The 16,391-nt window shown below is 39.2% G+C and overlaps 1 protein-coding gene and 1 long non-coding RNA gene across 16 annotated transcripts in view; one reads left to right on the top strand and one right to left on the bottom strand.

Annotated features, from left to right (window-relative positions):
* LOC128794632 (uncharacterized) overlaps positions 1–12,930 on the top strand; it is a 119,922-nt gene extending 106,992 nt beyond the window's left edge. For 10 of the 14 annotated variants that reach the window (XR_008433213.1, XR_008433208.1, XR_008433215.1 and 7 more), the window contains 4 exons: positions 67–140; positions 6,173–6,295; positions 9,804–9,950; positions 12,779–12,930. This is a non-coding gene — a long non-coding RNA (uncharacterized LOC128794632). Of the gene's footprint in view, positions 1–66; positions 141–2,262; positions 2,464–6,172; positions 6,296–9,803; positions 9,951–12,778 lie in introns of all 14 variants that reach the window. The other 4 variants (XR_008433209.1, XR_008433217.1, XR_008433216.1 and 1 more) reach the window with 4 other exon arrangements.
* Positions 1–15,503, bottom strand: part of GALK2 (galactokinase 2) — a 46,139-nt gene extending 30,636 nt beyond the window's left edge. The window contains exons 1-5 of one of the 2 annotated variants that reach the window (XM_053954713.1): positions 15,387–15,503; positions 13,361–13,449; positions 12,097–12,220; positions 7,069–7,159; positions 4,046–4,192 (exon numbers count right to left, since the gene is read on the bottom strand). In XM_053954713.1, coding sequence (XP_053810688.1) covers positions 4,046–4,192; positions 7,069–7,159; positions 12,097–12,220; positions 13,361–13,449; positions 15,387–15,439 — 504 coding nt within the window. In that variant the 5' untranslated portion in view covers positions 15,440–15,503. Of the gene's footprint in view, positions 1–4,045; positions 4,193–7,068; positions 7,160–12,096; positions 12,221–13,360; positions 13,450–14,698; positions 14,721–15,386 lie in introns of those variants that run through there. The other variant, XM_053954714.1, reaches the window with a different exon arrangement.
* Positions 15,504–16,391: the final 888 nt, after the last annotated feature.

Here is a 16,391-nt window from a genome sequence, read left to right as displayed (position 1 = left end):
CTTGCCAGACAGCTATGGATTAGGAGTGGTAAAGGGCTCAACTCAATCATTTTCCTTATTATACAGAGGCTTCAGAAACCAAGTAGAAAGGATTCCAGATGGCCTATCTATTCTCCCACTGAAACCAGTGACAGTAGCAGGTATAGTAACTGTTGAAATACTGTTTAAAAATGTTTAACACACACACTCAAACTCATCTGAGCCATAGTTTGGGAAAAGTAAAACCAATGGACACTGTGCCATTACAGGTTAGGTTTAAGTCCTTTATTTACTGTCTGACTTAGCTTTTTCTCTGTCTAAAGCCAAATATGATTCCCCTTCCTATGCTCAACATTTCACATTAAATTAGATGAACTCTATTCAATTTTGATCTCTTCTTCCCAATAAGTATGTGCACAGATACCCAGCCTTGATGTAACAGAAAAAATGTTAAGGTGGCTGAACAGACCTTACTTTCACAAAATCTAACATTTGGACAACAACATTATCATCACATCTTTGAAGTAAATCTAGTTACTCAGTCCTAAGTGATTTTCTGTACTCAGTAATTTCTACCACAAAACACAAAGCTGGGACAGTTTAGAGCATTATTGTGTTTCCTTTACAAAAAGTATCCTCTCCTGATGAAAAGTTATACAAAAGGTCGATTTTGTAACAGTGAAATAAAAATCACTTTAAAATCAAGAACTACTACTACTGAGCATTGCTGCTGTTTGAGTGATGCCAACACAGCCTTAGACTGGTATCCTGTTTGGAGGAGAAAAATGGATTCTTTTTAAAGATTGCATTCTACATTTTCCATCTTGTTATTTGAATGCTATTGCACTGCTGCAACTGGTTAGCACTGCACATCTGGCTGAATTGTCTTGAACTGGTGTTTTCCCTAACTATTGTGTATGTGTATGATTGTTTCTTTAAAAAAATATTGTATGCACACTGAAACAATGCCCTGTTGCAGACTGCTACACACAATTAGTGACAGCATGTTATTTTTTTTTCTGAATTTGTTTTCAGTGTCAAAAAAGTGCTATTTTTAAAGTTAGCCACCATGAAATTCTAGCCATGCTTTTACAATGTTTTTTAATTTTGTGGGGTTTTGGCTGTTAATCTCATAGGCCCAAATCTCACACTGGAAGTATTATCTCATAAAAGCTCTAAATTTCAATGACTTTTACTCTACAGCAACTATTTTAAACTTACATTTATCAGGAAAAAGAGCATATAACTAAAATATTCTCATAAAAATAGTTTCACAGAAACAAAACAGATAAATGTTCCATTCAGTAAAAGGTCATTTTTTCATAACTTTGGCTACAGAAGCCCTACACTTCAGCCAAATTTGATTCCAAAGCCAAAAGTTTTCTGTCTTCCTGCTAGAAACCATCATACTAAGATTTTGAAAAGTCCATCAGACTAGTGAGGGGCAAAAAGTCAATCTTTTCTCATAAAATTACCATCATAACCAAATATTGTTACTTATAAACACTACAGTTTACAACTTTCACAGCTATAAAGCATTTGGAAAAAAAAATATGGATGGGAGGGATAAAGTGATATTTCTTATTTAAAATAAACAAACACATAAATATCCAGAGCCTGAAAAATGCATGGTCCTGTTAGCTTTCTAGCAGAAAGGATCTGGAAAGCCCCTACTTGTGCTCAGCTAAGAATTTCCCTGCCACGGGGGAGCTCCCTGCTGACACAGAGCCAGCAGGACTGGATCCTGCACAGATCCCATTTGACACCAGCACAGGATGCATTAGGAGCTGGCAAGAAGTGGCCAGAGCACGTTTTATACTTCGGAGGACTCACATGCCTAAATTGCTCTAATTTATACGCAGACTAGCCCTGCCTTTTACAAGGCAGTTCTGCAAGGCTAAGCATAAATCCAGTGCAACAGAGACTCTGAATTTAGCTACATATAAGAAGTCTCTAATGCTAAATCATAAATTAGCAAAAAACACTGAATGAGTTTTTACTGTCCTGTAAGATTTGGGGAAACTTAAAGCCTGGACAAAAGCAATCAGTCTTCAGAGCTGTCACCCTCTCTCCTAACCATGAAATCCAGGTGTCTTGGTCTATGCAAGCCTACAAAACCTTGGATATGTTCTTAACTGCTCCTATGGTGGCTATTGAGAAGTCTCATCTGTACATTAATTGCTCATTTTTCATCACAAGTGCAAAATATTTGGCTGCAGACAGCGGGGTTTCCTGACAAAAATGTGCAATTGTGTCTCTTGTGTTTGTCCAACTGTATTTCAGACACAAGCTTAACTTTCAGCACATTTTTCAACTAGCAAAAAGAGGATTGAACAGGACACATGAGGAGAAGAAAAGACATTCAGTGGAGTCTCTGTCTTCCTACTGTTCTTCCATAATTTTCTGTGAAAATGACAGAAGGAGTCTTGCACCTTTCTTTACCACAAGTCTGGCATAATGCCAGCTGGTACTCCCGAGCCATGTGTAAGTTCAGCTCAAGATACACACTGTATCATTTGTTCTCTGAAGAACACTGTGCAGAATTGGAATAATGAAAACCTGGCTTCTGGTTTTCCAGATACTGATTTTTACTACCTAGTAAAATTTGGGCTTTCTGACCTCTGTTAGTTGTATGCTTGTGCAGATACCCAAATTCTGAACATGTGCACTCCAGTGATTTTGATCAGTTGCTCCCAAGCTTCACTCTTGAGGTGACCACCATCAGAGACAGTGCTGACCTGTGGTAGGACCATCTATGCAAAACCCGAAGCTTCTTGTCAGGCCAGGTACACATTCAGTCGCCTCCAACCCTTTAATTGCAGTCTCATTCATCCAAGAAGGATCCTCAATTGTATGTTTTTATCTACCACTGCTCTACACATCTCACCTCCCAAACCACAGCCTCTCTTACGGTGTCCAATCCCTTACTGATCTTTGATCACACACCAACACCAGTCAGGGTGACAGTAACTGCAGCCATATCCTCCTACATAAAAAGCTTCCCTGCCTCCCCAACCCTGCTCCTTTCTGCCAGAGCCCTGCCTGACGCTCCTGAAGCCAGCCCTGGGAGCTGGGCAATGTGGGATTTGCACTCACTGCTGAGAACATTCCTACAACTGCAGCCTCATAGAGAAGTAAATCTCAACAGATCAACAAAAACTTCTGTGTGGATCTGTTCACCTCATGGCTCAGAGAAGTGCTTGTTACAAGCAGAGTTAACAGCTGCCATCACCATGTGCCACTTTCAGTTGGCTTTGTACCACAATTTGGGAATGTCTGTCTTAGACAATAGGCACAAATATGTGTAACAGTCACATTTAGATTTGTTCTTTTCTCTTCCTGACAATGTTCTAATTTAAGATCCTAGTTTCACTTAACCAGACATTTTTAATGGAGAGAACTTCATTCCCATATGGCACCTTCAAGGACAATGACTCCTCCAGAAATCTGTATTACATAAGCCAAGCAGTGCTAACAGTTGTACTGCTAACAGGTCACATACTTGGGGTTTGTTTTTAGACTAATGTTTGTTTAAAAGTGAGGAATACATTTTGGATTGTAAATATGTGTTCCAAAAAAACTGTGAAGAGAATAAGGAGAGTCAGATGGAAGAATTTTACCTCTACTTTGTGCTGATTACATAATTTATCAAGAAATCGTTCCACAGGCCTCCAACAGATGCTCTGTTGTTAAAGCCATGAAAAGTCATTCAGGGAGAGAGTAAAGGCCTCGGGGGTGTGGTCCACATGCTTCAGCACATATATCCTCAGCTCTGGCCTGCAGATAGCACATCTGGTCCAGGCATGGACCTGATGGTTGGCCAAAATACAGGCTTACAATAATGCTCCTTTTTTCAGCTTTAATGTAAGCCTGTTTTCATGCCAAATTCAAATCCTGCCAAAATTTGGCCAAAGATGTTTGCTGAATTGTGCAATATCTTAAGTTTATATCCAACAACTCTTTGCAAAAACAATTGTATCGTGTTTTTAATGTTTACAGGCATTAACAATATTCAATTTTAAGTAGAATTTTACTGCTGACACTCTCGTGTTTTACAGTAAATTACCTTAGAGAGGGTTTTTCCATTAGCTCTGAGTGTCACGAGTCCTGCACAGCACACCAAAGCACTGGAGCTAGAGAGACCAGAACTTGGAGGGATGGTTCCATCTAGCAGACAATTCATTCCAGTTGGGTTATTGAGACCAAAATGTTCCTAACAATGAAAAAATAAACAATCTCAGTTTCAAGTACAGACAGGCTCAGGCTTGCAATTATCTGATACTTAGAAAGAGAATCCTTCTGCTGAGTTGCTGGAAGCAAGGACCTGCTTCTGGTATCTCCAAAATAAAGCAAAAGCAAAATCTTCAGTCTATTCCTTAAGAACAAAGCCAATGGTGGGGCTTCAGCCAAAGGTACGTCTGCAATTGCTGTACACAAACATATAACTACCCCAAGCAGAACTCAGGATGGGCTGCACGCCTAAGAATTTACCAAGCTTCGTGGGTGGGTTTTGCAGCAACTGGCTCTGCTCTGAGCTGCTGTGGTAACAGTGCAAAGTTACCACTCCTTTTATACCCTACTTTTGTCCTTTTCTCGACAGCTCTTCATTTTAGGCACCACAAAGAGCTCAAGGTCCACTTTATGCTTCACTTCCAACGCTGGCACGTGGTGTTAGGGAGCCACATGACGCTGAGGGGGAACCAGTAGCCATGCAGCTGTTTTCAAAGCAGACACTTGTGTCCTGAAGCACCCACAGCACTGACACTGGGAAAACCACAATGGTACTTAAGGAACTCTGTGCTTTAGGGTCACAAAGACACACCTACCAGTGGGGATGGTCTCTGGCATGCTGTTTTTTGAATGAAGTTTAAAATATTCTAACATACATGATAGACATAACAGATAATACATTTAATCCAGAAGTCACAAATCCTCATGTACATACTCTTTTAAATATTCTTTAGTTGCTTTGTCTTTTTATTTATAATCACTTTTATATAAATTTCTCTCTGGTATTACTTTGAAACAAACATGCAGTACTTATTAAAAAATCATCAGTATATGGGGGTATATGAATAGCTAACTTCTGATGCAATTTATATGTCAACAAACTGTTACAGTGCCAATAATCAGAAAAATAACAGTATTTTCATGAAGAAACGTCCACCTTGAAAAGATTTCTACTACTTCTCCTGAAACAACTTCAACCATAAATACCAAGGGTAGAGATCAGCAAACACAACAAGCCTCCTTTAAAGTCTTCTACCATCACTTCAAATTATATTTTGAATTTCCTGGTTTACAAATAAAGGAAATTCATATCTAGAATACTATTGCTGCCCATGCCCCTTCATGAAGAACACTAGACAGGCTTGTTCATAAACAGAAAATGCTTGAGTAACCAGAAACTGATCCACAGTTTCTGGATTGTCTTGAATGTGAATCAGGCTTGCAGACTTATCACGCGATGTTTAAATAGAAAACGTACTTCAGTTTCAAAAATGAAAATGGACTTTGCCAAGTTCTGCAACAGTTCTGTCCCAAAAGGATAGCATGTTCAGCTTAATATAAACAGATTATCCCGCTGGACCCTCTGAGTACTTGTATTTCTTAAGTCTGCAACATTTATGCTTATTTTCTGCCAGTACTAGAGTCTGCAAACCTGCTTTGCAAATTAACCTTCAAGTATGAAAGCTTGTCCTTAGGAAACAGATCTCAGTAGCGGACTGCAAAATAAATAAAGTCAATTGGTCATGCAAGCCTTAATATAAGAAAGGATATATTGTAAAGAAACCTAATCTATATCTCTACAGTCAGTGCAATTTAAATGCCTGTGTTACTGAGCAATAGAAAATTGAAAATACTCATGTTACTGCACACATAAGTAATTTATTTGTGTCTATGCATAGGAGCAGGGGGTGGTTTAGAACCTGTGAATTGTAATGAAGTGATTTGTGGCACTGATTGTTCTGAATATTGTATTTTGAAGACTCCAGTGGCAGGTCTGAGGTAGGCTTTTCAGCAGTCTGCAGTCCTTATCTATTGGATCATCCTCTGGGGGACCTAGATGGCCTATACTGAGGCAAACTTCATGTGCTTTAAAAAGCACATTTACCCATTATTTGGGCTTTGGGCTTGCTGTGGCAACCTGTTCCTGACCTGCCATCACTGTTTATCCCATCTGCCCTTCCAGAAATGTCATTAGATGGACATCAAGCAGAGAAGACACCTTTTTTCCCCCCTCAAGGGGCCATGAATTCTCTGGATTCTGTGTCTCACCTGCAAACAGCAGGTGAGATTTCCAGGAGCCTCGATGGTGAGTTAAGGCCACCTCCCAGGGCAGCACTGACCACCAGCAGTTGCTTTCACAAGAGCTGGGTCTTCAGGGCAGGCTGCAGAGGGCAGTGCCCAGGGAGACAAACCTCGAGTGGCAGCCAGGAAAACGTCTGCGAGGTTGTGCTCCTGCCTTAACCTAAGTGTGCCCCCTCCTGCACAGCTGCACCTTTAACTCAGGACATTCTGAAAATCCCATTCAAATTCCAAACCCTGAAAAGTGGGATGAGTAATGGTTCTTAATGGATTATTTCTTCTGTATGCTGTTTACTTGGCTTTTGCATTTTCTTTTTGCCTACTGCATGAGTCAGCTTCACTCAGCTGTTGTGCACAAATTACAGGTTTTCAGCTTTAATGGAAGTCCATGTTTTTGAAATGCTTCCACAGAAAGAAAAGGGTTAAGTTACTATCTTCATGTCCAAACCTTTTTCAAAGCAGATTTTAATTAAATAATTCCATTGGAAACCATTCCTTTTGACTTCAAAATACAGAAATGTCATCCAGATAATGTTTGATCATGACTTTCCAAAGCAATTATCTGCTATTGTAATTTGTTTTATAGAGATGAAAATAGTGCTCTGCCACTATTTTAAAGAAAACCCACTCATATCTCCTCTTCAAGTTTTAACATAAAAATATTTAACTTTATGTTTAAAAAAAGCTATAGAATGCAGGGAAACATTTTGAGGGTAAATAGGTATTCTTGCTGTATTTTACTTCTATATTAATTTCATAAATTAAATAGAATTGGCTTACCTGAATACCCTTCAATCCACACAGGAAGTAGTTATGCCACTGAGGTTTGGTTTTGTTAATCTGAATGTTATTAACACTAGTACTGAAATCCCTGCAAAAACAGAAAAACCTTAAGGCTTTAACTTGTATTAAATTTAGTTTGAAAAAACATGGATTGTTACTGCCACCTGCTGATGGACAAAACTGGTTTGATGGTTTTCAGTGCAATGTTTTCTGGCTTGGTTTCTTGTTTGGTCTTTTTACATATCTTCTTTATTAATCATTTCTATATGGTTATTTTAGATGAAAGCATAAGAATTTTTAAGTAAATATAAAGATTCTATTAAATAAATCCAGAAATTAAGCTGCCTTTGACATCCTTAATTAAGGCAGGATGCCTTCTATCATGTATGTGTATGCTATCATGATTTCTTAGAAGTGGAAATTCAAATCATATCTGTCAGACCTTGACTAGAGACAGATAAACTTCAGGCTCTCTGGTAATTCTTGCTCAGGATTTCATCTTCGTTACCTTTGCTCTGAATGGCACCTCACTAAAACAAGCCTAATGCTGCAGAATTATATTATGTATGTTACAAGACAAAAGTATTTAGTTTAAATATTTTATCTGTTTCCTCCCAGATAATTCCTACTCCACCTTTCTTTCAAAGTAATAAAAATATTGATCTTGAATGTTCCTAAAGGACAGCTAGGTGCTGTCAAAATGGGCATGGGTGACACGCAGAGGCCTCAGGGAGGTGCAAGTTGTTTGGCAGTCTGTACCCTTGAACACCCAGGAACTTCATCTGCTTGATGTTGTGACAGCAGGTGCCCAACTCAGAAACAGCAGAGGCACTGAGAACAGCAAGAAATCAAATTAAAAATATTCAAAAGTTCCAGACTAAGATGTGCTCTACAAGGCAAGGTTTGCTAACAAATATGAACAGAGGCAGCTGAATTCCTGGAAATATTTAACAGGAATAAAACCAGTTCCAAGAAATAACACTCCAGATAACACTTCAAATAACTCCTAAAAGGATGGAATTTTTCCTTCTTACACTGGTCCTAGTAAACTACATAGATTATTGATTTCCTGGGTTTATTTTTGTCCAAAAGGACATCACTAATTAATACTTGTAATGGATACCAGTGAAAAGATGTTTTTATCAGTTAATTATTCTGGTTACCTATGGAGAATAAGTCATACAAATATAAAGCATCTTCAGTATGATATAATTGTATTCAAGCAATGTTTGAAAAGCTCACTTTATTCTGGTGCACTTAAAGGCTGCAATTTTTGTGTCATGCAAGCCCCAAAGCAACAAGCAGTGTTGCAGTGGCACCACAGTTCATCTGGTCTATTGCTTGTCCCACTGTAGTGAGGAACTCCACTTGCACTCCCAGCCTACAGCCTATTCCCAGCTCCACGGCACAACAGATCTGGCACTTGCAGTATCAGCTCAGAATTCCCATTTTGCCAGTTACATGTTCAGTTCAACCTTAATTACAGAGCAAACCAATCAGGCTGTGTACAGTTCAATGTGTAAGCTGCTATCTTAGTGCCACAAACAGGATTTTACCAGCAGTGCAGCAGCAAAGAGTTGCACAAAGCTAGAGTAAGAATTTTGCTGAGGAACACAAAAGATATGAAAAGGAGTATTGAAATTAGAGTACTAGCAAAGTTTAAGAATGGCTGTCAATTCTTCCAATTTTTATTTCAAATGATCTCCAAGAGAATAAAACATCAACTTGCTTATGGTTTTTGAATAAAATAAATCCTCCATGAGATATTTGTAAAATAGAAAATACTTGTCACAAACAATGAAGATTTTAAAATTCTATGTTTGTTTATGCTTGCTTCCTACAATAATCCTAAATTATTGTTGTAAAAAACAAGGCTAGTGGAAAGCAATGTGTGAAAGTGATTAAGAGAAAAGGAAGCTTAAGTCTTTGCCTCAAAGAATTCTAAAATATTTTATCTTCATAATTCATTTTACCCTCTCAGACAGAGTAAAATTTCAATGAACAAGAAGACAGATATTATGATTATATATTTGCTGGTTCTCAAGATATATTAAAATAATGACTTCTTAAAATGCATTTTGCTATTTTTTGCAATCTTCTCACATAGAAAATGGAAGAAAAATACTGGCTTTGATTTTGGCAGGTTTTATATGGATATAATTCACACAAACACAGAATGTGGGACTGTCAAAATTCCCAGGATCCTTAAGTCTATTTTTTGTTATCACATTCAGTTTTTTATACAAAACAGTTCCTAAATATCCAAGCTTTATCTTAAATCAGTAAATCATCAGGCCTGCTTTTGAACCTCCTACTGAAAATTAGGCAGTTTAATATAAGAACTTTATAACAAAATAAAATAAAATATTGGGGAAAACATACCAAATATATCCATACCCATGAAATAAAAATAATAAAAATAAAAAATAAAAATACTCTGGTATTGTCTGTTCCAGCCTTTCGGTTTGAAAGAATGCTTGGGGAAAAAAATGCCAGTTCTCCATAACCAGACATAAAAACTTCAGTTTTTCTGTATAATTAGAAGAGATGGGATTTTTAAGTAATGTGACTGAGGTGGTTTTTACTGCTTGAATAGTAAATAATCCTTATTTTTGGGCGATCAGTTTGGCTCTTTCACCCAGAACCTTATTGTCTTGTCAATCTGTTAGTTTATCTGTTTGAGTCTTCTGTACAAATACCCTGATTTAAAAACAAACAAACCAACCTTTCAGGTTTTTTCGTGAGATGGAAACTGATTGGTAATTACCATCCTCTGGTACTTCTGAAAGCACTCTGAGAAGTCAGATGTTCTCTCTACACATACTTCTCAATTACAAAGATATTCTGTGAAGGGGAGGTGTCAAGAACTTGAAAAGAATGTAAGTTTTGAATACCTTTTCAGTCCCAATAACATAAAAGGCATCAGATCAGTTGAGATAATTTATGATAAGAAACAAATATGTGGTTTTTCTAGCAACCTGTTCTCTGTTCTATTTCTACTAAAAGTTAACATGAACTATCAGGGTGGAAGAGTGCTACAGAACTGTTCCACAGTTTACCAGTTCACAAAATAAGAATGAAATAGGAAATAGTAATTCTACAGAGGATTCTGGTTAGTCCTTGTTCACCAAAGGCCTATAGATACACATTCACCACGGGCATAAATCTACCAGTGTAACAGGCTGGGAAAAAAAGACATACTGTCATCAGTTTTCTTATGTGGTGTAACATTCAAAGTGTTGAAAAATATTTCTTTGTTATGAAATTATGGACATGTTTTAGCTTTGTTTTTAAGCAACAGTGTCTCAACAAAACCAAGATGCTTAATGCTGTGTTCTGAGAGCTTTTCTTGGTTTATGGTTTAAAGCATATGATTTCAAACTGAAACCAGGGCAGATGTAAAAATACAGTGATAGTGTGTGCAATTTAAATTCAAAGGTTGTAATTCTACATTTTGTGGAACTGTCTTGAGAAGGCCATTTCAATTGCAATATAATGCAGCACAGCTTGAAGACTGAGTGAAAATGTTTACCTTTTTATTACTGCTTTATTTCATGTTCATTATACCAACTTTTCCTAATCAAAACTATTGTAATTCTGAAGCTATTGTTTCTTGCAGAATGGTTTTGCAACACAGCTTAAGCCCTGGTGGGAGGTTGCTGTTGAAGAAAGGGAAAGGTCCCACACACACCTTCCATTTCCCTTCCCTGTTCACCACTGCTTGTTCCCACTGTTTACCCCAAGTCAGCTTTAGTGCTGAGTGCATGGCAATTCACTAAAATGACAGGAAATTATCCAGGCAAAAAATGGGGGAATAGTGCACTTTGCCTTAAGATCAAACAAGTATTCTACACCTGCTAAAAGGCCGAGTTATCTTAGAAGCAGTTACAGGGAGACAGGGGTCAAAGAAGCCAAGCCATTGCTTATTGGCAGTGGCAAACACTTGATTCAGCCCAGCTATAATGTGAAAATGTACCCCACAAAGTGAAAAATCTCTGAGTATTTATACTTAGCATGGAAGTACAAATTCCTTTCAACTGTCTTAGTCACAGGCAGCAGTTCAAAATCTGTTTATAACAAATTGAGCTTTAAGCAGGAATATGTGCTCAAGTATTTCCCACTTTTGACAGTATGTTCCTGTCCCTTTGCTGCCACACACTGTGCTTTCAGGAACTAATTTACCAATTAAACCAATGGCTCAATAAAAATGGCTTAAACTAAGCTTTTGCTGATTCTGATTTTTGCAAAACATCCACAAAAGCTCATGTGGGTGAGTGACCTGATCTGAACTACCATGCAACTACACAAATATGAGTCTGTTACAAAGAGGCAGAAAAACGTGCCTGAAGTTGAAAAGAGTGGCAGGATTATTTCCCTATGTTCAGCTGGAATACTGCATCCAGTTTTGGGGTTTCCCAATATATGAAAGACATTGGCAGGGAGTTCAGCAGAAGGCCAACAAGATTATTTACAAGGGATCTTCAAAGGTCCCTTCCAACCTAAATTGCCCTATAATTCTGTGAACAACAGCTGTGGAGGAAGTGGAAGCGAGGGAATACAGATTTTTTGAGCCAGGATTGTTGCTAAAGATGTGTTATGAAAACACAGGCCCAGGTTCTCCAGAGCAGGGGAGTGTTACCTTACTTTTGCAGTAATCAATTACAAAATATTTCACTCCCTTCTCCAGGGGAAATGGAGCTGCTGCCAGTTATGGGGATTATATCGAGAAAGATGAGATAAAAGAAAGGAGGACAGAATTGCACTTTTAGAAGGATTGAAAAATCAGAGGCCTTACAGAGTAATATGAACAAACAGGTGGGGGACAGCAGCTGCAAAGCTATTGCTCTGAACTAATACACACGGGATGGAGTCAGTCTGTGGGATTCCATCTGCTGATATGAATTGTTTTACACAATCAGACTCTGTATTGCAGTGGAAGTCTGTCAGATCTCTGAAAAGGTAAACTGCATTGCAATGCATGAAGAGGTTCATAAAAAATAATGAAAAAACAAAGTAATTACATACAAGTACGAAGAATTGGTATTTGCCAGCTGCACAACTTGAGTTTGTACAGGTTCTACTGCAATCAGGATATCTTGTTCTATAGCCATTGGGAGCACAGCATAACCACAGTAGTCTATGTGTTCTCCTAGCAAAGAAACACAGAAAATACTTTGCAATAATTCTTTCTAGAATAGCAGTAACACAATTTCTACAGGGCTTCAGTGTTGTTTACTGAATGAGACAATTTCTTATTGTAGTTTCAACTCTTATTACCTAAAGTTTGGGGTACATTTCCTCCGTTTCTTATTACTTCACAAAAAGTTTTTCTTTCTTCAGTGATTTTTATCTATTGCACCTGTTTATAAATGTTCATATTTTAATGCTGGCTTACAAAAATTCTAAAAAAAAAAACCCCACCATGTCGATTACTGTCCAAGCATAAGAACTGTCATGTACATACAATTTCTGGACCTTTTTCCAAGAAGATAACTACTGTATTTAAATAATCATTAATACAGTTGCAACAACACATAAAGTAACAATCAAAAAGAAAATGTATGTAGTAAACACCTCTCCCTTTGGAATAATAACCAGTTACCATATGCTGTCTATTTAGTCTATATGAGATGTTCACACACATTGAGATAAAAATTAACATTGACTGCATAATGAACTAATTGACTTTTACATCTCTGTTTCTCAGGATCCTTTTACTATGTCTTCAAATGTGTAGGATTATTTTATGAACATATGCAAGAAGCTCAGCTCCAGAGAGAACACAATCCTAACAAGGACAGAGAAATCTAAAAAATAAGGCTGCTACAGAAATAAAAGTAAGACCTAAACACAAAATAATTGTGACTCTCCAGTCTGCCAGTGAATCACACCCACTGTTTTAAGTTCTGTGGACACATCTCTATGGAAGAGTAAAGAAGAGATGATGGTAGAATCATTTCATGCTTTATCATGTATATTGCTGTGGGGCTGGTTATATTTGGTAACTTTAATTAATTAAAAAAAAAAAAAAAGCTGGCAAGTTACTCCAATTTTCAAAACCTTTCAAATTGTCTATAAACGTTTTTCTCCAAAACTGATATCCATGTAGAGTTGTTTACAGTAAGATACAGTAAAATCTACTAAATTATATATGATTTTCTATTTTTCACAAGAAACTTCTCTGAAAAAATAAAATGAAGACCAGCATTTTTATTCTGTGTTTTAAACTACTAGATTTCCAGGGTGACAGATGAAGTAAAACAACATAGGGTTAATTTTTCTCTTTTACCTATTAAGTTGACTCGTCCTGGTGCACGAGCATAAAACTTGGGAGCTGATCCAAACTTTGATATAAACATCTCCTTCAGTTTCTGCAATCTGAAAGGCAGGTTAGAAACATTTAGAAGGGCTGTATTTGCATAAAAGATAGGAAACTTCAATGCTTCTTGAAGCAAATTCAATTCAGCTTCCTGAAGTATGTGGAGTTTTTCTCTACTACATCAGGAGTGACATTAAGCCAGTTATTTCTGCTCTTCACATAATATTGAAGACTCAGATTTTGATTTTTATCAGTTTTCATATTTGGAACTACCCCAACTAAAATTCCAAATGTCAGATTATCCCCATGACTTATGACAGTATTTACTCCACAGAATTCCAGCAAAAGTACTTTAGGTTTTCCATTTAGAGGTGCCTGATGTGCTACTGACAGTTCAAAGCAAATAAAGTTTGTCATATTGCTTTATTTCCTGCAAAAGTAACGGTACCAACCTTCTGCCTGATGTTTGCAAAGTTGGAATACTTTAGTGTATCATGCAGAACAGTAGGAAAACAAGGGCTGAGAACAGATGAAGATATGTATTTTAGTGAAACATAGGAAACTTGATAGTAATTCATTTTGAAACTACCTTAAAGCAAAATTTTAGTCTACTGACAAAAATCCAGTAACAGGAACCCTAATAAGGTTTCTACATTTGATCTAAATCTAGAACTGGAAGCCTTGTTAATGCAAAGTGGAAGTAAGACTGCAACCAGAAACAGATGTTAGAAAATTCCACAATTACTTAGTTTCTACATTTTTGTAAAGGCTGTGTTACTGTTCAGCTACATGTATTAAAATGTTTCATACTGTTTTTATAAATGGAAAGCTACAAAATATGTTTTGTTGTGATACTTTTAACAGATCTTTCAGTACCTTTCTGTCTTTGTGCCCAGTGACAAAGCTATATTAGGTCTATGATTTCTCCTACTTATAATCTCCCCTACTATTGACTGGTATATCACTCATCCAATTAGCAAAAGCAATTTCTGCTATTTCATTGTTCAATCCCTTTTCTAGATCACATTAATAATATTATAGTCCACAGGGGAATCTGTTGGCAGAATTCTAGGTGTTAACTTTATTCCTTTTTGTGTCAGTATTTAGAATGCTGCTTTGTTTCACAGATATTTTTGTAGTAGTGTTGGTACCAAGAGACAACAAACAAAGCAGTCATGAGGGCATGTTTATCTAAGTGCTGATTGATCTCTTTTTTTAATGTGGGTTTTACAAGCAGGCGTGATGAAAGGCTATTTACAGGCTTTGGCCTTGATGTTGCAACACACACACTGCATTTCAAGCACCTACATCAAGAAGAAAATTGTCAGAAGCCTTAAAGCAAAGGCACTCCTCACAACTTCACACTTCCAAGTCTGGAAATGCTGGACTTGTCGTTTCCGTGGGATTTACGGTGCAATCGTATGCAAGTACCCGGCGTTTTGAGACGTGCCCGTTCCGCGGCGCTAACGCAAGCAGAAAGGTTCGTTCGTGTGCGTGTTCATTGCACACACCGAGCGCAACTCCATGGCAAGGAGCAGGCATTCCCGGGACGGGCCAGGCTAGCGCTGCTCTGGGGCCTTTTACAGCAAAAAGGACGAGAGAATAATCAGTATTCCCCAAGAACTCTGGGGCAAAACTGATGCAGGCGAAATGATGAATGAAAAAATGAATGGATGAATGCATGAATGAATGAATGAATGAACGATTCCTCCTGCTGCCCCAGCGCCACCCTTTGAGGGGCGTCAGGGCGGGCCGGGCTGCTGTGGGTGGGAGAAGGGGCCGGAACCCGGCGCGCCCCGGGCAGCGGGAGCATCCCGAGCAGTCTTTGATCGTGTCAGGGAAAAACCACGACGCTACGAGTCCACACCTCCTTGCACCTCAGCCCGGAGCATGAGGACGGTCTTACCCACCGGTCCTCCCGCCTCCCCCGGCCGCCCGCACACCGCCCACCAGCCCCGGGATAAGCGGCGGCGGGGTCGGGGAGCGACCCACCCACCTGGGCTGCTCCACCAGCTGCACCGGGAGGGCGCTGGGGCTGTCCCCCGCCATGGCGGCTCCACCGTGGGCCCGCGAGAGGCGGCTCCGGCGGGCCCGCGGTCACGGGGCAGGCGAACGCCGCGTCCTTCCGGGCGGCAGCGCCGGCGGCCCGGCCCCGTCCCGCCCCGCCGGCGCTGCTCGGCCCTGGGCACCCGCGGCCCGCTCGGCCGTGGAGCCGCTCTGCCCTCGGGCCCGCGCTCGCCGCACCTCACGGGGGACAGGGAAGCTGCTGCGACGTGCGAAATAAATGTTTGGGGTTTTCCGGTATTCCTGCCGATGCTCCTGCAAAATGCACGTGCAATGAAAATAATAAATGGACAGTCACATCTCTCATGGTGTGGAGGGATGCGTGTGTCCGTCCCCGTGCTTTTTGTGGTGTGTGGTTCCTCCAGGTCCCTTCCAACAGGCAGCCTCATGGCTTCTGTTATCCTTGGATTAATGGCTACAGATACTTGCAAGGAGCTGAGCATTTCAAAAGTATTCACAGGCTCACTCAGTGTTTTGGTGTATATCCTTGTCCATTTTGGTATCTATCTTACTGTTCCTCATCCCATTGAGGGAGCTTTACGTGCTCAGACTGAAGGAAGCACAGAACAAATTTCATTGTGAGTTTTCTGAGGTAGAACGTTTATTTCCCCATTAGGACAGTTGCAGACTACAAACACAGCTTTTAAAAGACTTGTCAGTCAGTAGCTGTAGGGAAAAAAAACACAAACCAAAAACCCACTGTCAGAAACCATAGCAGTATAAAATGACCAAGTAAATATTGCAGATACATCTGTGTGAGAACGCCAAGCCTTGTGGAGATGGGGAAGCAGAGCTGGTCTGTTGAGGGCAGCAACAGCAATTAGCATGTAAAAATCTTTATAAAGCCATTGCTTTGCAAGGCCTGTGGATTTAAAGAGTTCAGGCCTTTAAAACTGCTGCTCTGGTATTATTTGCTTCTGGTGAACACAGCCCAGGT

The sequence above is a fragment of the Vidua chalybeata genome, chromosome 13, assembly GCF_026979565.1.
Source record: "Vidua chalybeata isolate OUT-0048 chromosome 13, bVidCha1 merged haplotype, whole genome shotgun sequence".
NCBI lineage: Eukaryota > Metazoa > Chordata > Aves > Passeriformes > Viduidae > Vidua > Vidua chalybeata.
The sequence above is the reverse complement of the archived record's forward strand: the minus strand, read 5'-3'. Positions and strand labels throughout refer to the sequence as shown.